This window comes from Hevea brasiliensis, chromosome 11 (genome assembly GCF_030052815.1).
Source record: "Hevea brasiliensis isolate MT/VB/25A 57/8 chromosome 11, ASM3005281v1, whole genome shotgun sequence".
NCBI classification, from domain to species: Eukaryota; Viridiplantae; Streptophyta; class Magnoliopsida; order Malpighiales; family Euphorbiaceae; genus Hevea; species Hevea brasiliensis.
The window spans coordinates 92,835,595-92,860,178 of NC_079503.1; the positions used below are offsets into that span (position 1 = coordinate 92,835,595).

General features: G+C 34.2%; 1 protein-coding gene across 1 annotated transcript; it reads left to right on the forward strand.

Moving 5' to 3' along the window:
• Positions 1 to 909: 909 nt before the first annotated feature.
• Positions 910 to 10,909, forward strand: LOC110649619 (secretory carrier-associated membrane protein 3). Its single transcript, XM_021804280.2, has 13 exons — positions 910 to 1,238; positions 2,013 to 2,078; positions 2,311 to 2,418; positions 2,517 to 2,579; positions 7,192 to 7,225; positions 7,588 to 7,710; positions 9,255 to 9,317; positions 9,425 to 9,518; positions 9,780 to 9,825; positions 9,915 to 9,982; positions 10,137 to 10,185; positions 10,319 to 10,384; positions 10,498 to 10,909. The coding sequence occupies exons 1-13, from the start codon at positions 1,179 to 1,181 to the stop codon at positions 10,582 to 10,584; spliced, it is 927 nt and encodes a 308-aa protein (XP_021659972.2). The 5' UTR covers positions 910 to 1,178; the 3' UTR covers positions 10,585 to 10,909.
• The last annotated feature ends 13,675 nt before the right edge of the window (positions 10,910 to 24,584 follow it).

The window sequence follows — 24,584 nt, forward strand, 5'->3', positions numbered from 1 at the left end:
AATTATATACTCAACTTAATACTAATATGATTTTTTAATTAATCCCTTTTATATCACAAAGCATTGTGATGGGAGGGAAGTGGGAACATTGAAAAGTACAAAACTAGATAAAGAGTACATTATCTAATTAATTGTATAATGCTTCCACACATTGCTTTCTTCAAAAATAGATAATTCTTTACTCATATAACTATGCATGAGAGATATGTCCATTGCTATAAATAATTAAACTTCACGCGCTTGTAACATTTAAAAAACAAACACTTTGTGATTTATAAAAATTAATAATTAATATATTTCCATTTTATTATATTATATTTTTATTTTATATTTTTAATTACAAAGTATAATTTTATTTATTTATTTACAATAATTATTAAAAATCATTTTATTAAAAATAAAATCACAGTAAAATCTATCCACAAATTATATAAGTATGTTTTGTGTAGATAATAACTTATTATTTTAATTGGGTTTTAAAAGTGAAAATTTAATTTTATATAAGAATTGGTTTATTAAGTATTAAATTAAATATTTATTTTAAAATTTATGTAGAATTAAAAATGTATAATTTAAATATTAATATTTATTTAATAATTATTAAATTTATTTTTATACTATGTTTTTATCGTACATAGGAATGGGTTGAGAGACGTTATTAGTTATGTCACTTAATTACGAATTTAATGATGAATATTTAATTTCATAAAAAAATATTTTATTAAATAAATTGAAATTGTTTTTAAAATTATAAATTAAAATATTAATATTTAAAAATAAAATCAAAATCAAACTGAAAGTTTTCAGCCGACGTGAAAAGTATTCTTTAAAAAAAAAAAAAAAAAAAAAAAAATTGTCCCGCCGTTTCCTTTCATTCTTCTTACAATAAATCCGAAATTGCAATAAGCTGACGAACACCGGCCTCACCAAACCCTCTCTCTCTCTCTCTCTCTCTCTCTCTCTTCCCATAGACTTGTAAACCAAAACTCTCTCTCTCTAGAAATTTTCTACTCTTTTCTCCTTTTCTTCTTTGTTTAATTTGTGTTATCTTGCCTCAATTTTTTCTTCAAAAATTGCTTCCTTCTCAAGCCTTTTGTCTTTCTCTTGATCTCTCTCTTCGTTTTTTAGTTATTGAGTTTCTCTTCGGGTTGGTTTCTGGTCTCTAAGTGGTTTCTCTCATGGCTGGTCGCTACGATCGTAACCCTTTCGATGAAGAAGAAGAAGTTAATCCCTTTGCTGTGAGTCTCTCCCTCTTTAGTTTCCTTTTCGGGTTTTAATTTTTGGGTTTGATCAATAGTTGAAGTTGAATTTTTGGTCGTTTGGTTTGATGTGCTATGAGTTATGGAAGTGATGCTCAAGAAAACTTGTGAATTCTGAGAATTCCAGGGTTTTTGGCAGCTTTCGTGATTGATGTAGCTTTTTGATGTGGAATTTATGGTTTCATTTTGGTGCTTTGGTTTTTTCAGTTTCAAAATCCACTCCCTCTCTCTGTATGCCAAGCTAATTCTTGCATTTTGCAAAAATATTTTCTGATTTTGAGTTGGTGTTGTTTCGGAAGTGTAATTGAGCTAAGAAGATAATCGATGGTTGTTTGATGTTCTAATTTGTCTATGAATAATCATTCTCCTTAGTAATTTAACGTTTTGTGGATAATCCAATGCTTGAATTGTGATTCTGTGGTTGGGATGGTACCCTTATGTCATTTGTGATTGTGCATGGCTGTCTTTTTCTTTAAATGGTGCGAATTAGCTCAGGAGATACCAGATGCAACCCAACTATGCGACCCTTGCAGGTTCATATACATGCTTATTATGTTTAAAGCGAAATCTTTGAGACATGGGCAACTTGGTGTTTAACGCAAGCCTATATCTTCTTCTGACTGTTTATGAACGTTTTAAAATGTGATCAATATACATATGCGTGGCTATTTGAATTTTTCTGCTTCATATATATTGATTCTTTACACTATTTGAAAGTTAGCTACTTATTTTTAATCTAATTTTTGTAAATAGGATCCAGCTGTAAGGGGGAAAGCATCAGGTCAGCAGAAGTTCAGTGGAGGTGCATTTTACACATCAGTAAGGGTTTTTTGCTAACTTTTTGCAAAAATAGCTCAATGCTTTTATATTCAATTAGATAGAAAATGTTGTTTTTACCTTTTGGAATTAAAACCTTTATTCAGATGAATGTGTATTATTTTGACTGTGCTAGTTGGTACTTTGGTTTGGAATTCTTGCACCAATATCCAGCATGTAAAGTAACTAATTATATTAATTAAATCAAGAACTCTTACACAAAAAATTGCTACAGAGCGCTCCTCCTGCTTCAAACTCGAGGCTTTCACCACTTCCTCCTGAACCTGCTGATTTTGGTTATGATCATGGTGCAACAGTTGACATTCCAATTGATTCTACTACGGTATGATCAAATTCTATGGCTGTTGAAAGTCCTCATTCATATATGCCATCTGTATTTCTTCTTAAAGTTTTCTAATTTTTAATATGGTTTCAATTTAGGATTTGAAGAAAAAGGAGAGGCAACTCCAAGCTAAGGAGGCTGAATTGAGAAGGCGAGAACAGGTATGTGTCAGTAAAAAATTAACAAATTCAAACACTTGTTATGTGATCATGGACCTATCTATTTCATGTCCATATCGCAATTTTGAATTTTAAGTGAAAGATAAGATATCAATTTTTGGAATTTTTAACATATGGGCTTTAGAGGTTTTTGCTTGAAAGCAAACATTATTTTCCTTTCAAGTTATCTTTTAACATTTCAAGGCTCTTGAAATCACGTTTTACTGCATTTAGAGTACTAATTTGCATTAGCGTTGGTATAATTTATTATGTAAGTGATGTAAAAGGAAATTGTGAAGATGTAAATACCATTGTCCTCTCAAAATTTTCTTGTGTCACAATATTTATTCATAAATTGATCTTTCCAAATTCTTAGGGCATTGGTGGATTTCAATGATTTTTGGAATTATTATTGTCAGTGACTTTTCTTGTGTGTTGTGAATCTAATTTCTTCTGTTCCGATTTAACATTACAATGTTGGTTCTTGAAATGATAATTTCAACCCCTTTTCAAGTAACCAGTGTACATCAGTGTTTTTACAATTTTTCATAAGATGATTGTAGAAGTCTTTTGTTCCTATAAAGAGTTTTAAAGTATCTTTCTAAAAGTTGGTACTACAGAATCTTTTGTTGCTAGAGTGATGTTACAAGCACCTTTTTGAAAACACTATTTATATTGATATTATAGAAGTATATTATACTAATTTTCCAATACATCTATGTCTACTATGCATTGATGTCTTTTAATTTTTTGGTTTAAGTAATGTATTTTTTCTTTTTTTTTTTGTGCGAAGGGTGGTTATTTCATTTGAGAGCTAATTTTCACCACTATTCCAATTTTTAGTGTTGTTCATTTTCATCTCTCAACATCAATTTAAACTCAACTCAACTCAACTCAACTAAGCCTTTATCCCAAAAATTTGGAGTCGGCTATATGGATTCGCTTTTTCCACTCTGAACGATTTTGGGTTAAATCCTCAGAAATGTGTAATGCTTCTAGGTCATGTTGTACTACTCTCCTCCAAGTCAATTTAGGTCTACCCCTTTTTTTCTTTCTATCCTCTAACCTAATGTGCTCTACTTGTCTAACTGGAGCCTCCGTATGTCTACGCTTCACATGAACAAACCACCTCAATCTCCCTTCTCTCAACTTATCTTCAATTGGCACAACTCCTACCTTTTCTCTAATACTCACATTACGGACTTTATCTAGTCTAGTATGGCCACTCATCCACCTTAACATTCTCATCTCTGCAACTCTTATCTTAGATGCATACGACTCTTTCAGTGCCCAACACTCACTACCATATAACATAGCCGTATGGTCATGCGGTAAAATTTTCTTTTCAATTTATTGGGAATCTTACGATCACATAAAACTCCCGTGGCACGTCTCCACTTCAACCATCCGGCTTTAATCCTATGACTAACATCCTCCTCACATCCCCCATCTACTGGAAGGACTGAGCTAGATATTTAAAGTGATTACTTTGGAACAGTACTACTCCATTCAAACTAACTCCTTCCCTATCACCAGTTTGGCCTTCACTGAACTTGCAATGCATGTATTCTGTCTTCGTTCTACTTAACTTAAAACCCTTTGACTCTAGAGTACTTCTCCAAAGTTTTAGCTTTCTATTGACTCCTTCTCGTGTCTCATCTATCAGAACAATATCATCCGCAAACATCATGCACCAAGGAATACTCTCTTGTATATGTTTCGTCAGTTCATCTAAAATTAATGTAAAAAGGTAAGGGCTTATGGCTGATCCTTGGTGTAATCCAATTGAGATCGGAAAATCTCTTGTGTCCCCTCCCACTGTGCGCACAATAGTAGTTGCTCCTTCATACATATCTCTCAATACTTGTATGTACCTAATAGATACTCTCTTTTGTTCTAACACATTCCATAAGACCTCTCTTGGAACACTATCATAAGCCTTCTCCAAATCAATAAAAACCATATGTAGATCTTTCTTCACATTTCTATATTTCTCCATCAAGCTTCTAATGAGAAAGATCGCTTCCATAGTTGAACGAACGGACATGAAACCAAATTGATTGAGAGAGATAGAAGTATCATGATGTAGTCGATGCTCCACAACTCTCTCCCACAATTTCATAGTATGGCTCATGAGTTTAATTCCCTTATAGTTTGAGCAACTCTGTATGTCTCCCTTATTTTTAAAAATAGGTACTAAAATACTCTTCCTCCATTCATCTGGCATTTTCTTTGAGTTTAGAATCTTATTAAATAATTTAGTTAACCATGCCACTCCCATATCTCCCAAATACTTACACACTTCAATTGGTATTTCATCAGGTCCACAGGCTTTACCCACTTTCATTCTCTTAAGTGCTTCCTTTACTTCTAAAGATCGAATCCTTCTAGTATAATTCACATTCTTTTCTATTGTTTTATAATCTATATTCACGCTATTACCATTTTGACTATTATTAAAGAGATCATTAAAATAATTTCTCCATCTTTCTTTAATGTCCTCATCTTTCACCAACATTTTTCCTTCTTTATCCTTAATGCACCTAACTTGATTCAGATCTTGACATTTCCTTTCTCTCCTCCTTGCTAATCTATAAATATCTTTCTCCCCTTCTTTAGTTTCAAGTTTCTCATATAACTTTTCAAAGGCCTGTGCTCAACATCAATTTATTACAATAAAATGACTCAATTTTAATTTCAGGTAAAAGAACATCACTTTGACCTCTTTTAGCCATTTCTAGTTACACAACCATCTTCCCTCTCTTTTTCTCTCCAACCCATCTCTCTCAACTCAACCCCTCTTTCTTGTTTCGCCTCTCTCTCTCTCTCTCTCTCTCTCTCTCTCTCTCTCTCTCTCTCTCTCTCTATGTTTTGCTACCATCAACACCCATAACAACCCCAGGAAACCTACAGCAAAAGGAACAGTGAAAATTTACTGCAGTTGTTATTGCCATCACAAACACAAATCCAAAATACAAAATAAAAAAAATTGTTGATTTTCGAGAGAGAAATTCTCAATCTTGTTCTTTCTTCTTTATCTTCTAATGCTACTTGCAGCAATGGATTTTACAACTTCATCATTGGTCAAGGCTCTCCAAACACTGTCTATGGTTTCTTCCTCTGCCGTGGTGATGACACCAAAGATATCTTCCAAGAATGCGTCAGAATCGTGGCTAGAGAAATACTTCGTCATTACCTACAAGAGAAGTCGCTTTAATTAATTACAATGAGTGTATGTTGCATTTCTCAAACCAAGATTTCTTCTCTTTGGTGCAAAAAAAGCCCATTTTACAGCTGCTGAATATGCAAGAAGTTTCAGAGCTCTGGCGGTTCATGGACTTGCTAGGAAAAATGATGAATAATGTTACTGTGCAAGTGGCGAATGATCCATTTGGAAAGAGGATTGCTACAGCAGAAGCTAATTTCTCAAGTTTCCAAAAGTTGTACACTCAGTGCATGCAGGATTTATCTGTGGGTAGAACTTGTCTTGGGGGGACACAAGATTCTCTGTGATACAAGGACTGGATTTGAGTAGAGGTTGAGGAATTGATTGGGTTTGTAAGGAGATGAATGTAGGTAGCCATCTGCCAAAGCTGGAGAGCCAAAGGAATGATTTGGGAAGACTTTGAAGAACTTGGAGAATAAGGAGAAGAAGAAACTAGGCTTTATGGAGAAGAGGGAGGAGAGTTGACGATGTGGTGGTGGTGGTGGCGGCGAAGAGATTTGGTGCATGCTGTTGCTACTGCTAGTGGGGGAGGGGGTAGTTGAGGAAAGGGAGGGTTTTGAAGAGAATTTGAGTTTGGGTTCATGAGGCCTGGCCTAGCTGGAGATTGTGCTATTTGGTGTTGAAGCATTTTTCATCTTTGATGTTAGGATGAACCGTGCAATTGAATCCAAAACCAAATGAGATAGAGGAGACAGAGAAGAGAGGGTGAGAGGGGAGAAATAAGAGAGGGGGCCGTGGGTTGTAAATGGGATGTCAGTTAGAAATCGGTTAAAAAAGGTCAAAGTGACTTTCTCTTTCATATAATTAAAGTTGAGTAAATTTATTATAGCAAATTGAAATTGAGGTGCAGAAATGAAACAAGCCGACGTTGTGTGGAAATTAGCCTTTATTTGAGTTGAGCTACAGCAAAACTTTCAACCCTTATTTAGAATTTTTTTATGAGTTCTATTAAAATCTTTTCAAATAGCATTTCTTGCTTATCGTTTTGGTTTGAGAACTGGATTTCTAAAAATACAAGCTCTAGTCTTTTGATTCAGAAAGTGTTTGCTTATCTTAAGTTTATTATTGGCTGCCTTAGTCCTTTTTCACTCACTACTATTAGCATAGATTCCTTCAGAGTTTGTACATGTTCCTCTGCAATTTGTTTGCAAGGGTATTATATGTCATTCAGATACTAATAGGACTCATGTGAAAAGCTTTTGGTGGAATTTTAGTTTTTTGCAGATTTTATTTAATTATGTTCAACATGTGTTGCTATTTGTAGCATTTTGGTCTAAAAACCATTTTGTGGTTGTTTGATCTTAGCATAATAGCTATTGTTTAGTGACTTTCCTCGTGAACTTTTGCATCTTACAATCCCATTAATTTGCCTTCTTTGGTTATATGCAGGATGTAAAAAGGCGTGAAGATGCAGCTGCACGAGGTAATATTTTCTTAAAATTGTAATTAACCACTGCTATTCATTTCATAATGTCTGGCTTGGGCATTTGTATGTTTTTTTTCCTTCAAAAAAGATGAAAATTATATTGGTCCTTTGTATTTTTGATATTTTATTGAGAAAATCCTTTTGCATTTACAAGTCAACTTGCACATTGTTTCTTCTTAATTTTGTATTTTGCAGTGTTTGCCACACCAGCTCTTTTTGAGTGTAACTTGGAAAACTTAATTTTGTTTGACCATATCATGTAGAACATTGTGGACTGATTATTTTTCTTCAAGATTGCCAGTTGCCATTTTAGTTCAGTTGTATAATTTACACTCTATATTCTCCCTTCTCTTCTGCAGCTGGAATTGTCCTGGAGGAGAAAAATTGGCCACCATTTTTCCCCATTATCCATCACGATATTGCAAATGAAATACCAATTCATCTACAAAGAATTCAATATGTTGCATTTACAACATTTTTAGGTAAGTTATTATCAAATGCTTGCCTACCTGTTTGTGTGCAAATCACTACGTTTGTACTAATGGCTTTTTTTTCCCCTTTGTATAAGAAGAGGAATTTTAGTGGGAGTGTGAGAGAGAGATTATAATATGGTGGACATGGTATTATATTTATATTTCCCCCCTTGTTAAAGTTGCAAAATAAATAAGTAAATAGAGTGCCAGCACAGTTCTTGTCAAGACCCTACCTAACATTAATGCCATCTTTTTAAAAAAAAAAAAAAAATTGGGAGGCAGTGTTGGCAGATGTTTGAGGTATCTAGAGCATTTATAATCTCAGTTAGCATGATTGACCGTATTGAATTTAACATTATTGTGGCTGATGACTTAAGTGTTTGCCATTACTGCCAAAACTGTTAACTCCTTCCTTTTCCTTTCACTAAATTAGTATGCCCTCATATTGAGGCATAATTTTGAACATGAAGCATCCACAAGATTTTTTTGCTTGTTTTCAGTCAGTATCTATGGGACTGTTTTTAATGATCAATCATCTCATAGCAAAAAATTGTGTCATATTCTTCATGTTTAGGTTTAATTTAGTTTTTCCATGTTGTTTGATGCCCATTTTTGTTAGAAGCAGGCCTTGTGAAGCTTAAGCCTTGTCATTATTATAACTGTGGCTGTCTCATTTTCTGTAATGTAAATCTATCATTTTGGTAAATCTGAATTCTCCTGGATGAAGTGCGTCTCTTCCTTATTCACCACCCACTGCTAGGTGCTAGGGTGGTGGGGCCAGCTGCCCAAAAGGGACTGACTTTTCTTTGTTTCCTCATTTTAGTCAAATAGTTCTGGGATCTTTTGAATTGCATTCCTTCTTCTGTGAGCTTCTCTAGTGGCATATTATCTTTGTGTCATGGCAGTTACTGGTCTCCTTACGAATTTCCTGTCATATCCTAGCTTAGGCAAGTTAACATCACATCACATTCCGCAAGACACCTCTGCTTAGGAACGCAACCTATAATTTGGAAAGTTAATATCAAAGAAAGCAATCTAACAGTCCTTATCCTAAAGGTAGAGAGGAGAGTGAATCTTGTATTTGCTATGTTTTAAAAGCACTTTCCCGTCTATTGGTTACGTTCCTGGGAATGGAAATCTGGAGATGTAAATTTTTTTGCATGAAATGGCTGTTTTTGATGTTGAATCTGTGACCTTTCACGGAAGCCTAGACTTTTATGGTGGCACATTTAAACTCAGGAAGGAAGAAAATCAGTCCATGGTTAATTTGACTAAATTTGTTACAACATAGACCTGGATCTTGTTTGCTGCCCTATCTTTGTTTCTTGATCGAATGACATAATTAGAATTTCTTGTCTACTTGTTGCTCACCATTATTTATTTATTTATTTGGAGTCAAATTGTGTAAGGTGAGTGTCTCTCCTGTTTTTCTTTGGGTGTGTCATGTTTGTTTCATGCAATTATCTATTTGCTGTTCTTTTGCATAAGTTAGTTGGTATATACCTTGGAAGATGACCAAGACAAGTAATGAATGTTGATTCTATCTTGTGCAGGATTGGTTGTGTGTCTTTTCTGGAACCTTATAGCTATTACAACGGCATGGATTAAAGGCGAAGGTTAATTTAGAAATATATGTTGCATTTGTCCTCTGCAAACAGTTTTTCACTATGTATTGATGTCTTAAAATGCCATGTAATCTGATCCTGTCATGTTTGCATCCTAGGGGTGAGAATCTGGTTTCTTGCTATTATTTACTTCATATCAGGAGTTCCTGGTGCATACGTTTTGTGGTATCGTCCACTTTATCGTGCATTTAGGTAATGATTTCGACTGCTGTACATGTATTTTCCTCCATTTCCTTCACCTTCCGTTGAAGCTTTATACCTAACTGTTTTGTTGTTGATGATGCCCAAAAATGTTGTATGCAACTTAGAATATATGTAAGATTGTTTTGGAATCATCTGGCATTGATTTATTATTCACTTGCTTGGGTTAGATTACTTTTAGCTGGTGGCTATAGTTATCTGGTTTATATTATTGGGATGAGTAATAAATAAAGGTGCTTTCTTGGCTTGCAGGACTGAAAGTGCTATGAAGTTTGGATGGTTTTTCCTGTTTTATATGGTAAACTCTTGTCTTTCTGTCAACAGGTCTTGTATTCTCCTGTAATAATCAACAAATATCCAATTTACAGTTCTGTTTTATGTCCATAGGTTCACATTGGCTTCTGCATCGTAGCAGCGGTTGCTCCTCCTATAGTTTTCAAAGGGAAATCTTTCACGTACGTCTCTTGAAGCATTTCAATTGTTTCTCTACTTCAATATGTGTTTCCACACTAATCTAAAGTTTCTAGGCTCATTTTTCTGTATAATAAGAAGCTTTCTGAGAAGTTTGACTATTTGCTGATGGTTTCTTGTTGTGGTTCATTGAAACAGTGGCATCTTGTCTGCAATAGATGTTGTGGGTGACCATGCTTTAGTGGGAGTAAGTATGACCGAGCCCAAGAATATGATAGTTGGATATATGGTCTCAACTTGGATGTTTATTAGAATTAACATAGGATTATTTGTATTGCTGTCTGTCTGGGCTGTACTAATTATGTTTTCTTTGCTTACAGATATTCTACTTCATTGGATTTGGATTATTCTGCGTTGAATTGGTGCTCAGTATTTGGGTTGTGCAGGTCCATTTCTAGAACTACATTTTTTCCAGTGAAATTTGATGTTAAATTATACTGGTAGCTCATATTTTTCCAATGGAGATTTTCTTCTTTTAACCTCAGCTTTATTTGTGCAGCAAGTATACATGTATTTCCGTGGCAGCGGTAAAGCTGCTGAGATGAAGCGCGAGGCTGCTAGAGGAGCAATGAGGGCTGCAATATGATGATGATACTATGCTTGTGAACGGGCAACTATTCCGAGCTTATTTGTTGGTTTAGGCTGTACATCTCAAGAGATTTTTGCCTTTATGGTATAATGAAATTTATATTTTACATGTAAAATAGTAAGGATTTGCACCTAAAATAAGTGTATTGAATTTATGATAAATCAGGTCTTTTTTCGTTTCTCCCTTAGGCCTTATCCCTGTAAATTTCGGATAAAAAGATCATGACTTGAGACTGGCTTTTGTTGGACCAATTCCATTATTGCTTATCGCTTGCTTGAGTGCTTGTAAATGCTTTTACTTGTAATATTTACGGGTTCTGTAATCTTGGATTTTTTTTTTTATTTATTTGGAAAATTTAAACTAATGATTTGCCCACTTCACACACACACATATATGTGGATAATTATTTGGTCTTTAAAATTTAATAATATTAATTATTAGATATTTTATTTTTGAAAGGTAATTAATTAATTCGTAATGAAGAATAATTAATAAATAAATAATCATTTTCAATAATAGAAGGCGAAACTCGCATTTATTGAAAAAGAGAAAAAGGACAACCAGCAAGGACGATCGAACGGTGCGTTTGAAATTTTTAGATACTGATTGTTTAACGACTTTTCCTTAAACAGCAAATCCGACTGTTGGTGCTCTCACGTGCATGATATCATACATCAACCGAAAATCTAACATTTATTTAGAAAATATAATTAATAAATAAAAAAATTCTCTTCATTTTCATTTGCCATATTTATTTTTTTAAATTATCTGTAATATTTTTATTCTTTGTTTCTATTAAATATAATAATATTTATAAGAAAATAATTAAATAAGTTAAAAGGGTAATATGATTGATAATATCAATTAAAATTAATTTAAAAAGAGGAGATTTGCTATTTTAATTTAAAATGTTTATTATAAATTAACATAATACAACACACTCCTTAAAAAATAATAGCGATGGGTATCGCCACTGGGAAAAGATGAGCAGAAACTCGGTAAGAGCAAAATTTGGTCAATTAAATTAAAGGTCAAATATTAACCAAAGATATGAATAATTAAGTTAATGAAGTGGATTAAATTAATTAATCATGATTATGAAAAGTTAAACATTAATATTTAATTAGTCAAAAGATGACAAACATCATCTTCATCTTCTTTTCTTCCCTCTTGCCATCCCCTTCTCTCTTTAATCCACCATTGAAGCTTCATTTTCAAGCTTCAAAACTCTTGAATTCCTCGATAAATTTTATAGCAAATCGAGAGAAAACCTTGGATTGAGTTTTGAATTAAAGAAAGCAAGCAAGAAATCAAAGAAACTTGAAAATTAATGAAGGAAGGAATTTTGGTTTGGGGAGACTAACAAGGAAAATCAAAGTTTTGGTGAATTGAAGGTTGATTGAAGGTGATTAGAGCTTGAAATCAAGGTTAGTGCTAAGAAACCCCTTGAACTTTCAAAGTTTTTGCTATCTAGTTAGGGTTTTATACAATTAGAGTTTTCTTGATATGAAGCCTAATTAATACTATTGTGGTTGTTTTATGATTATTTGATGCGTATTGATTGAGAAATATTAATGATTTGTTAAAGAAATTAAATGAATTGATTTTTGCATTAGGTGTAAAATCTGGACAGCTTGAGTCAAGTGGAGTTAAATGCTTATAACTTGAGCTACATAACTCCAATTGATGTGAAACTAATAACAAATTAAAGATAAGACAATATGCTAAAAGTTTTATGAGGACCAGTTACCCAAATTTTGGGTGTAGATACTTGAAATAATTGCTAGAAATTGAGTCACTAAACCTAAAAGCTAGGTATAGGGCACCCTGAATAGTCCGAATTAAATGGGTATAACTTACCCTAGGAAACTCCAAATGATATGATTCTTGATTTTTTAAAAAGCTAAGACATAAAGAAATAACTTTCCTGAAGAACAAAATGACAAATACTGATTGTAACTTATTCAAATTTAGGCTTTAAAAACTGCTCAAAACCTGTCCTACGATTGTATAATTGAGCATCTGAATCTGTCCTGTTTACCTGGACATAACTCATTGTATATAATTCCAAATGAGAAAATTTTACCTCGTTGGAAAGCTAAGACATAGAGGAACAACTTTCATGAAGAATCCTTGACCTGAAACTGACTGAAAGATACCTAAATGTTGGCTGGAATCTGAAAATGCAAACGCTGGGACCCTGAAAAATAACCAAATAAATAGTATACACTAAATTGAGTATAACTTACTCTACAAAACTCTAAATTGAGCAAATATTGAATTTGTGTAATCCTGAAACACAGAGGAACAATTCATATGAAGACCATAATGCTATATTATGACTATAACCTATCCAAATTCTCTTGACAAAGTGAGTCCAGAAATCTGCTTGGATTCTGGAAGTGACCTGAAAACCTGAGATTTGGTCACCTGAATAGTTTTGACAAAATGGCTATAACTCAAGCTACACCAATGTAAATTGAATGATTCTAAAACCAAAATGAACATAAGATATAGATCTACAATTCTCATGAAGAAAGTATGGCATAATTATTGCTGTACCTTGGCCAAATCTATTGAGGAAGTTGAGGTACCAAATTTGGAAATTATGAAAAATGAGCCAAATAAGCCTAGACAATGGGTATAGGATTGGCTAAGTGGGCATGTTAATAGTAAGAGTCACCAAGTGGTCAGTACTGAAAATAAAAATTAGTATTATACCAGTCAGAGCCACTGAGTGGTCAGTAATGAGAATAAAAATCAGTGTTATATTAGTCAGAGCCACTGAGTGGTCAGTACCAAGAATGAAAACTTGTGCTAAACCGACCAGAGCCATCGAGTGGTCAATGTTATGAGCCCATTATCCAATCTATATGCTGTCTGTCATAAGTTACTATGAGTACTGGAGTAAAGCTTCCAGTTGTGATCATAAAGACAACAATTCCAATTAAAATATGATAAAATATTGTAAAATAACTATAAAGATTTGATGTTATAGACTCTACATTCTTCTTAAAATGATTTATGAATATTTAAATGAGCATTTTCTGTATTTCATTTAAGCATGAAATTATTTTTGTTTGTATATGGTATTTTCAATATGTAAGTGCACCACTAAGCGGAAATACTTAGCGCGATGGTTCTCCTCATGCAGGTTTAGAAGATAAGATCCAGTAGACTTGGGCAGGGATTTTGGTGCGACTCTGCAATAGTAATCACTGTCATTTCATCCCATAATTTTGGTAGACGCCATTTGGGCCACAATAGTGCATGCTCATGATGCATTGTCATTAAACACAAAATTTGTAATTTAAATTTTGAGTGTATGATAATTATGTATATTTTGTAAATGAATGTAATGAAAGAACTTTACTTATAAAATGGATGAGAATTGAGAATATGAATTGTGATTTTGAAATTATAGTAAATATGAGACTTTAGCAGGTCAATTCTTTAACAGGTAAAATATTAAAAATACAGAAAAACTCTTGCAGTTTCCATTTAAAATTTCTTTAATTAAATTACGATGAAATTAAACTGGCTCTAAAAACTTATAGGATAAGTTTAGGTGCTTCGACACAGAATGTGACATTTCTTTGCTCTGCTACACTGTAGATCGGATAAGGGAGTGTTACACAACCTGAGGGATTTGTCATTCCAGGTATGAAAAACCATGTTTTGCTTGCTTAAGAAATCTTTATATGGTTTGAAATAGTCGCCTAGGCAGTGGTACAAAAGATTTAATACATTCATGGTTTATAATGGCTTTATTCATAGTTCATATGGTTGTTATGTATATCATAGGAAGCTTTCAGATGATTCCTTTGTTTATTTGCTATTGTATGTGGATGACATGCTTATTGATGCTAAAAGCATATCACATATTAACATTTTGAAAAAGCATTTGAGTGATGAGTTTGAGATGAAGGATTTAGTGTTGCAAAGAAGATATTAGGAATAGAAATTATTAGGGATAGAAGTATTGTGAAGCTTTTCTTATCTCAGCAGGCCTATGTTAAGAAAGTGCTGAAGCATTTCAATATGAAAAATTCTGAGCCTGTGATTATTCTGTTTGCTATCCATTTCAAGTTATCTGTAGGCATGTCACCAAACATATCCAGTGTTCCTTGTTTAAGTGCTATTGGTAGCATCATATATGCTATGGTTTACACCTGACCTAACATTTTACATGTAGTTAGTATTGTGAGTAGATACATGACATGTCCTAAAAAAGAGCATTGGCAGGCAGTGAAATGGATTCTAAGGTATTTAAGGATATTATAAATGTTGGTCTAACATTCGACAAGGCCAAGATAAGTGATTCAATTATTGGCTATGTGGATTTAAATTTTGCAGATGACTTAGACAAGAGGAGATCTCTGACAGGTTATTTATTTACTCTTTCTAGAAGTGCTATCAGTTGGAAGGTGACATTACAAGCTATAGTTGCTTTGTCTACCATAAAGGCTAAATATATGGCTTTAGTAGAGACAGTAAAGGAAGCTTTATGGTTACAGGGTTTGATTGATGTTCTTAGGTTGATACAGAACAAGCCAACAATGTTTTGTGACAACCAAAGTGCAATACATCTCATAAAGAATCAGATGTACCATGAGCGAACTAAGCACATTGATGTTAGATATCACTTCATTCGGGACATTGTATCTCAGGAGACTATTGTTGTGCAAAAAGTCTGTACACATGATAATCCAACAGATATAATATCCAAAGGAGTCCCAGTCAGCAAGTTTAGGCATTGCCTAGACTTGGTTGGCATTTGTAGTGCTTAGTAGTGCCCTTATAAGGGCATTTAGCAAGACAGAGTATTTCTGGTGATTTTATTGATGATGAAGGGAATTCAAACCAAGGGGAAGAATTATTATTTTTATATAGCTTGAATTTTGGAAATGTCTTTATGGACTTAAATTGTGATCCGACCTGAAAGTTTCGTGTTGTGACACGAATGGGATAAAAAGTGAGATCTATGATGGTAGCAGAGGGCACGGGCTGATAGGCCCACTCTCGAGGATCGGGCAATGCTCCTGTGGTATGGACCAATATAAATATTATAATATTCTACCCTTTGCAGTAGAGTTATGAGATATTTAAGAAACACACAGTGATTATGGTTTGAGAGTTCTCAGCGATTATATCTTGCTCTTTTCATTATAGTAGAATTTTTTTTTTATCTTGCTCATAGATGTAGATCATACTGTTGAACCACGTAAATCCTGTGTTATTCTTCTTCTCTTTTTATATATTGTGTGGTTGTGTGATTATGTGTGTTTCTTAAATTTATGTGCCTGTTATAACAGTTTGGGTTCTATCATTTATTTCAACAGTGGATGTAGCATTCTAGTTTTATGGAGATCCATTTCAGGGGTCCTTTTTTTACTTGGACTCGGCTGATGGAGCGTTTGGATCAGGCCATCTGCAATGGGAATTAGAGGCTTAGTTTCCTTGACAGTTATGTGCTCCACTTGCCTAAGATGCATTCAGATCATTGTCCTTTACTTTTATTGCCCACTGTTGACCAAAATATGCACTTTCAGGATCATCTGTTTCACTTCTAAGCTGCCTGGATGACGCATTATAAATTCAAGGATATGGTCCGTGAATACTGGCAGCCGAATTCCTTTTTTATGTTAGTAGTGGGGCATTTTACAAACAGGCTGAAAGATTTGAATATTCTATCTTTTAGGAACATTTTTGTAACACCCTCACTGTAGCAATTCCGCATAGTCTACTGTTCCGGTGACCGGTGTCGGTCCGGACAGCTAGAACGTCCGGAAAAATATTTAAACTAAAGTGAGGGACCATAATTAACTCAAATATTAATGAGAAAAATTTAGTAAAAATTTTAGAAATAAAATACAGTTAAGTCAAAAGAGCCGGTGCCCAAGCGATGGGTAACCAGAGGTAAGTTGCGGTTCTCGCAACGAGGAGCCCTAGACCCGGGGGAAAAATTATAAAATAATTTTTGGGACTCCAGAAAAGGGTTATTGAGGTTCCTATAGCATTAGAATGCCAAGAAAATATTTAGAAAAATTTTTCAATCGGTACAGACAATTTTGACCCGTTAAGCCAAACGGAGGGCATTTTGGTCATTTCGCCTTCAGAGGTGATTTTTGACCTACTTGTCCAGTTGAGTAAATAATTAATATGACATAAAATATGAAGAAATATTGCTAAAATTAAATTGAAATGTGGTAGAAAAGAAAAGAAAAGAAAAATGAAGGAAATTAGGGATAATGACATCACATGATGTCATTTACATACCCTCCACCAATCACCATTCAATAAGTCTTTTTTTAAACAATTAAAAGAGACAAATGGACCTAAAAATTCTACTCATCTTCTTCTTCTTCTTCCTCCAATACGTGACCTCTTCCATAGCTAAGTATATTCAAGCTTTTCAAAGCTTGATTCACCCATTTCTACCCAACAAAATCATAACCTAGCTTCACAAAAAATTAACCTAGCAACTTGAGCAACCTCTAGGCAGCCAAAAGAGGAAGAAAGAAAGGAGTTTGGGTGGCTGGAAATTCTGCCCCATTCAAGGTTAGTGCACATATACACCTAAAGCTCTTTATTTCTATGTTAAAGACTTGAAATAAGTAAGGATTTGTAACTAAAATGAATAAAAACTATGTGTATGTATGCCATCAATTTTGGTAGCCCTAAGGAAGGGATGAGAGTGACTGTTTTGATGGACTTTAAGTGGACTAAAGATCATGATTAAAGAATATATGCATGTGATAATGAATTAGTGAGTTAAACTAAGGTAATATGGGTGAAACTTGAACTTGGGCTAGGGTTTGGAAGTGAAAATTTTGATTTGGCTTATGAAATGGTTAAAGAACATTCTAATGGTCAATTAGTGACCATTTGAGGTATGTTGACCATAAATTGGACTGAAAAATGGCATGGCAAAGTGAATGTGTAGGCTGCCTAGGGACAGCAGCAGGGTGACTAAAATTTCAGTCCACTTGGACTGCCATATCTTGGGCTGTGTTGGTCCAATTGGTGTTTGGCCAATTGGACATGAAACTAGGCTTATAATGGCACATTTTTGCTGAAGAAACCATGCCCAAAAGACCAAAGCAAGAGGACCAAAAGTTGGCCCCATTCCGGATACCACTGCAGCACCTCTGAATGACCAAATGAATAGTAACTGTTCATTTGGCCATAACTCACTGTAGATATGGTCAATTGACCTGAAATTTTTACAGCAACAAGATAGGATATAGACAAACAACTTTCATGAAGAACATCACCCCAAATTATTCCATTAACCCATTCAAATTATTGGGCAAAGTTGAGTTATCAAACCTACAACTCTACAGATTTTCATTTGAGCAGTAATGTTTGGAGGACTATAACTCTCTCTAGAAAACTTGGATTTAGGCGATTCTTGAACCGATGGAAACCTAAGGCATGGTAGAACATTTCATATGAAGAAAGTTAGACCAAATTATGAACTTAACTTGATCAAATTACTGACCAAAATTGGACCAAAATCTGCCAAAACCCAAAATTGCAGCATGAACAGTACACGTGAACAGTAAACTTATTTTGGCCATAACTTGAGCTACAAAACTCCAAATGGAGTGATTCAAAAAAAGAAATTCAACTAGACAAAATAATGAACAACTTTCATGTTTACCATTTCCTCAAATTCCCACTGTAACAGTGCTTAATGGAATAGTAAAGTTAAGCTTCAAAAACTGAAAATTTTGTTTCCCTTGGTTTAAGCCTAGAAATGGTAATGGTGATCACTTCCAACAAGTTTTAACTGAAAAATGTGGTATGTTTGAAGTGCCAAAGCCAATGTACCTACTTTCTATGCAAAAGTCAACTTTTTTGTTGACTAATGAAGTGAATAGTGACATCAAAACTTGAAATTCAAAAATGTGAAACTTAAAAATGCAAAATGCCCTAGTAGGCCTAATGTGATTGGTTTGGATAGTTTGGCATGCCAATAGGGTATTGTTTTAGCAGTACTGCGAAAGGCTTTATGCCGTATTCATGGCTTTATGCCCGTATTCATGGCTTTTATGCCCGTATTCATGGCTTTTATGCCAATTATGTGATATCATGGCTTTTTAGCCATCGCATTTACATACGTGGTTGACGTTCTGCGTCCCATGGTATGACGGCCCGAGGCACCGCGGTGTCCAGTGCCAACGACCCGTTATCCAGTCCAGTCGTCCAGTATAGGTTACTTGGGCATGGAAAAGTATAACTGTGATTGAACTGATTATTAAAGAAAATACGAAAATTAAGTATCAGGAATGATTACAAAAATACAAAGAAGCTCAATATCATGAAGAAAATAATTAACAAAATGCATGAAGAAGTTAATATCATGAAACATGATTAGCCATCGACTACACAATAAGTTAGTAATTATTCATTTCTTATGAACACAATAGCAAGGAAATTATTATTTTTATCTGCATATTGTATTTTCTTGTATTATTGGCACCACTAAGCTTTATGCTTAGCGCGTCGCTTTTGCAACGCGTAGGTACTGAAGATTTGGACAGAGGGCCCAGTAGGCCACAGATTGGGTAAGGCCGTTCACAGTTCTGCATAGTGTCCGTGTCACCTCAACTTCTGCAGTGCATTGATAGGACACTAGGTGTCATTTTGGCATTCTGTAATAAATTTTGATTTTCTCATATGTAATGAAACTTATGTAATGTATTTTGATTTTCATGTAAATAATGCAAATTTGTGCTTGTAAATGGAAAAGTGAATATTGATCTGTGACTGTTACATGACTATCAAACGAGATGAATGATTGAGAATTGAAATTGAGAAATGAATGGTTGACAAATGTTGAGATGATGATTATTGGAGTTTGAGAGTAATTGAATACGAATATATGAATATTGGAAGTGTTTTTAACAGGTTCCGAAGAACTGTTTTCTCCATTTTTAGCCGGTACTCCGTCGAATTTTCTTTAAAATTTTCGGAACCTCAAATAAATAATACTTTTGATAAATGGCTTAAATAAATTATATTTCACAAGTTATATTCAAAAGGAAGAATAAAAATGAATTAAGATAAAATAGAGTGCTCGGCACACTGAGTGGCATAACTTGCTCGGCTACGCTGTAGTCGGGTAAGGGGTGTCACAATTTTTCATCATAAAAATTGTATTTTAGGTCACCTGAGCGGTGTGCAAAGAAGTCTGCAATATAGACCGGCACTATAAAAAAAAATAAAATAAATTAGCAACCAACCGAATCTGTTATTAATCTATTAAAATTGGTTGCTAATCGATTTAGCAACCAATTCAGTTGGTTGCAATGAGATTGGTTGCAAATAGTAATCGATAATCAAATCGATTGTAAATAACAATTGACAACCGAATCAGTTGTTAAATTAATTAAATTTGAAGAAATAAAACTTTTGGTAAAAAACTATCGATTGCTAGTAGTAACCAAATTAACAACCGACAGCAACCAAAATATAATCAGTTGTAAAAAATTTAGTATCTTTAATTTTGTAATTTTGTAACTATTTTGTAAATCAGTTGTTATTTGCAACTAATTTAGCAACTGAAAAGTTGGTTGCTAATTTAAAAAAAAATAAAAATAAATAAATTTCCAAACAATAAATAAAAAATTCAAATAAATAAATTTTTCAAAAATTACTAAAATATTAAATTATTAATGAAAAAATAGTACTAAAAAATTAATATAAAAATATTATTAAAAAATTACTAATAATAACCATTATAAAAAATATTAACAAAAAATTATATATAAAAATATACATATAACAAAAAAAATTATTAAAAATTAATATGATAAATAATTTACTAATAAAAAATATATTTATACAAAAATTTTTATTTTATACCAAAGAAAAATAAATTAAACAAAAAAAAATAGAAAGGAAAAGATGATGAAGAAGAAAATATAGGAGAAAGAAAAAGATCAAGAAAAAAATGCAGATAAGAAAAAAAAATAAAGAAGAAAATAGATACGAAAAAAAAAAGATGATGAAGAAAATATGCTAGAAAGGAAAAGATGATGAATAAAATATATGAGAATGAAAAAAATAATGAAGAAAATGAGAGAAAAGAAAAGAAAAGAAAAGGAGAAAAAAATGAGTAGTGAGGAAAGAAAATGAGTAGTGGTTTATATAAACGAATTAGCAATCAATTATCAGTTGCTAATTTTTTTTAAAAATTGAGCGAAAATTTTTGGGAAGAAAATTTTGTAACCGATTTGCAATTAGTTATAAAATCATTTATAAATAGTAACCGATTTCAATTTGTTGCAAAAATTATTTACTGTTAGCAACCAATTTACAAATCAGTTACAAATCAAAATAAAAAAAAATGGACAGAAATTTTTTAGGAAAAAATCAATTTCAAAAATTGATTGTAAATCAAAATTAAAAAAAAATGAGAGGAAATTTTTGGGAGAAAAAAATCAGTTGCAAAATCAATTGCTATTAGCCACTGATTTTAATTGATTTCAAAAATCAGTTGTTATTAGCAATGATTCGCAAATCGGTTGCAAATAAAAAAAAAATTGGGTTGGAATTTTTTGAGGAAAAAAAATTTAGCAACTGATTTGCAATTGGTTATAAAAATCGATTGATATTAGCAACTAAGGTCTTCATTCCAGCTAGAGCTATAGAGGATAATATAATTGTGCTCATGAAGCCTTCTTTCATCTAAGGTCTTCAAATAGTAAGAAGCATTCCATGGCTCTTAAGCTCAACATGTTCAAAGCATACAATTAAGTGGAGTGGCTTTTCTTGAGAAAAATTTTATTGCAGTTTCATTTTGTAGAATCTTAGGTTAACCTTGTGATGCAATACATATCTGCAGTCAGTTTTTCTATTTTGATCAATGGCAATCCTACAGAGCCTTTTTCTCCTTCTAGAGGGTTTTGTCAGCCCTATCCCCATATTTATTCCTCTTTGTTGCTCAGGCTCTATCATGTCTTATAGCTAATGCCAAAGAGTAGAAGTAGTTGAAAGGGCTTAAGCTGGCAAGAAATGCTTCGCCTCTCACTAATATCTTGTTTGCAGATGACACTCTTTTATTTGGGATTGCTTCTAGAGAGGAAGCTGTTATTATTCAATCTGCTATACATAAATACACTGTCACAACCCGACCTATGGGCCGGATCGGCACTAGGACCTGGGCCAGCTTAAAGCCCCCGAAACTCGTAGTAAACCTAACTATTGCTCAATCCAACTCTAAGGCCCATTTGGGCCCAATTTCAAGAAATCAACCGGACAGAGTTCGGCTATAAAGTGGACCTTTCAACGGGGAGTTTTTTACTCACCCGACCTGTAAACACAATATATCATCAATTGGGGAGCTCAGCTCACCCTCCACATACTCATATCAACATAAAAATAAATGGGAGCTCAGCTCGCTCATCCAGTCCATCAAACATGCATATAATAATAATTTTACAGGTCCAATATGATAATTATATTACAAACCCAAATCGAATAAATATTTCTAACACATGCGGAAACTCTAGAAGTTTATAGAATTACACAAACATAAATAAACGACCTGCAAGGGAGAAAAGCAGATTAACCTCAAAAATATCCTTCTGTGGCCTGGAAAAATATTGAACAGGAGTGAGCGTTCGACTCAGAGAGTAAAATATCAATTTTAACCATAATCTCTATAACTATCTAAGCTAATGCATCCTGTAAAGTGAAATGCAACATCAGCAATAAATTCACATCATAACAGCAAAAAGGTAATTTGGAGCACTTACACACCCAGTAATATCAATCATAATATATGGGAGCTGATCCCCTATACAGCCCTCTTAAATCCAACCTGTGCCAGCGAAGAACTCAAGCCGGACTTTCGCTTAATAAACCAAATCAGGGTCCCAGCGAAGAACTCAAGCCGTGACTACCCCCGAAGGACCGGGTCGCAGCGAAGATCTCAAGCCGTGTCTACCCGTCCTATCCATATCCACACCACATCACACGCACGCCAACGCACGCACACTGCTCCAAATTACCACAACAACATCCATGGCACTTTAACAGTTGTGAATGCAACATAAATCGTGCCTAGAGTTTAACTACATAGATATATACATATAAGTGATGTATGGGCATGCTTAAACATATAATAATAGTGAAATTACAATTAACATTAATATTTTACTCACAGACTTGACAGCAATCACTGTGGCGGCTGGGCGGAGGAAGAAGGCTGTCCCGGCTCACCTGACAATTACATTACAATTATTTAATATGATTGACTCAATACAAATCATAAAAAGACCAAATACGTCCTAAGTCGTGCCGAAAATCCGGCAGAGTCTCCCCTATACCTAGGACCTACCCAACCTGCAAAAGGGCTTAAAACACACTTCTATATTCACAATCCATATATCCACAACTCAATCACATCACACAGCCCCTCCTGGGCCCATCCAAACAGTCATCAATCACAATATGTCAATTTACAGTTTAGTCCTTATAATTGATCATTTTTACAAAAACTATCCAAATAAGCTCTAAAAATTCTAAAACTTTGCTCCGCGGTCCTTAGCAATATTACTAGGCTATTGCAAAAAGAATCATAATTTTCTGAGCTATCACGATTATTTTATGGATTTTTAATCCTATTTAAGCACTAGAAAATTACGAAAAAGTAAGGTTCGGGTTTACCTTTGTCGATTCCGACTCTGGGGACGCGCTCGGGACGTCTGACAATGGTGGGGTAGCCAAAACCTCGATTCAATTCGGAGACTTTTTCCGATAGCCGGTCTGTCTAGCCGGAAATTCACAGACCTGGACAACTGTCGAATTTCCGCGAATTGAAGATACCTACACGAAGTCCACAACACGGGGGTTAGTACATAAATTTTACAGAATTTTCTAAGCTCATTTAATGCTCGGAAAAACATTGCGAAGTTCCGTGGGACCCACCGAAAAACGGTGTCGGAAAAATTTGAAATTTATATCGCTGCAAAGCACTCGACGAGTGGAGCGCTCTGGTACTCTCGGTTTTTTCGTGGGGTTCACGGTTTACGAGAAATCTAGCCCAAAAGTTAAAATGGGCTAAAACTTCCCGGATAAAAATTGGACAAACCGCTCGATGGATTTTGATGTTCTTGGTGTCTATGGAAAGCTCTCGACGAGTAGATGGATTTAGACACAAGACCCAGTCCGATTGGTGGCCGGATTGGCCGGATTTCGGCCTGGAAGACGAAGCAGCACGCTTGCGCGTCACGTCGCTTCAGGCGCCTTTTTTCGGCGTTCCAGGCGGCGGCCGGCAAGTTGTGGCGGCTGGGGATGGGTGCCGGCGGGCTGGGGTGGGAGGAGAGAGAAAACGGAAGAGAAAGAGAGGGAGGAGGAAACGCGCGCGGGAGAAAAAGAGAAGAAGGGGCCGGTCCGATTCGATCGGTCCGATCCGGTCCGGTTTGATTTGGCAGGTTCGATTCAGAATACAAAATTTTGAATTTTTACTTTGCCTTGGGACCGAAAACGAGGTCCAAAAATTCCGAAAAAAATTTCAGAAAACTCAGAAAAATTCGTAGACTCCAAATATATTTTTAGTTTTGCCACGCGGTCTTTAAATTAATTTTTAAAAATCATCAAAGTTTATATTTTCGAAAAATCGAACCCGATTTTTAAAATCCAAAAAATCTCAAATAATTTCTTAAAATTTAAATAAAATTAAAATATCAATATTACTCATAAAATAATAAATTTAAAATTTTTGGGTGTTACATACACGACCGCCTTAGGACAATAAGTCAACACTAAAAAATCTAGCATCTATTTTAGTAAACACACTCCTCGGAATTTGAAGGCCACAATTCTGGATTTTTTTGGGATGAAGGAAATGAAGATCTCAAATAAATATTTGGGCTTACTTGCCATATAGGGAAAATCAAAATCTGAGGCTCTTAATTTTATCAAAGAGCGCATTCATGCAAAAACTCAATCTTAGAAGCAGAATTTGCTTTCGCAAGCTGGGA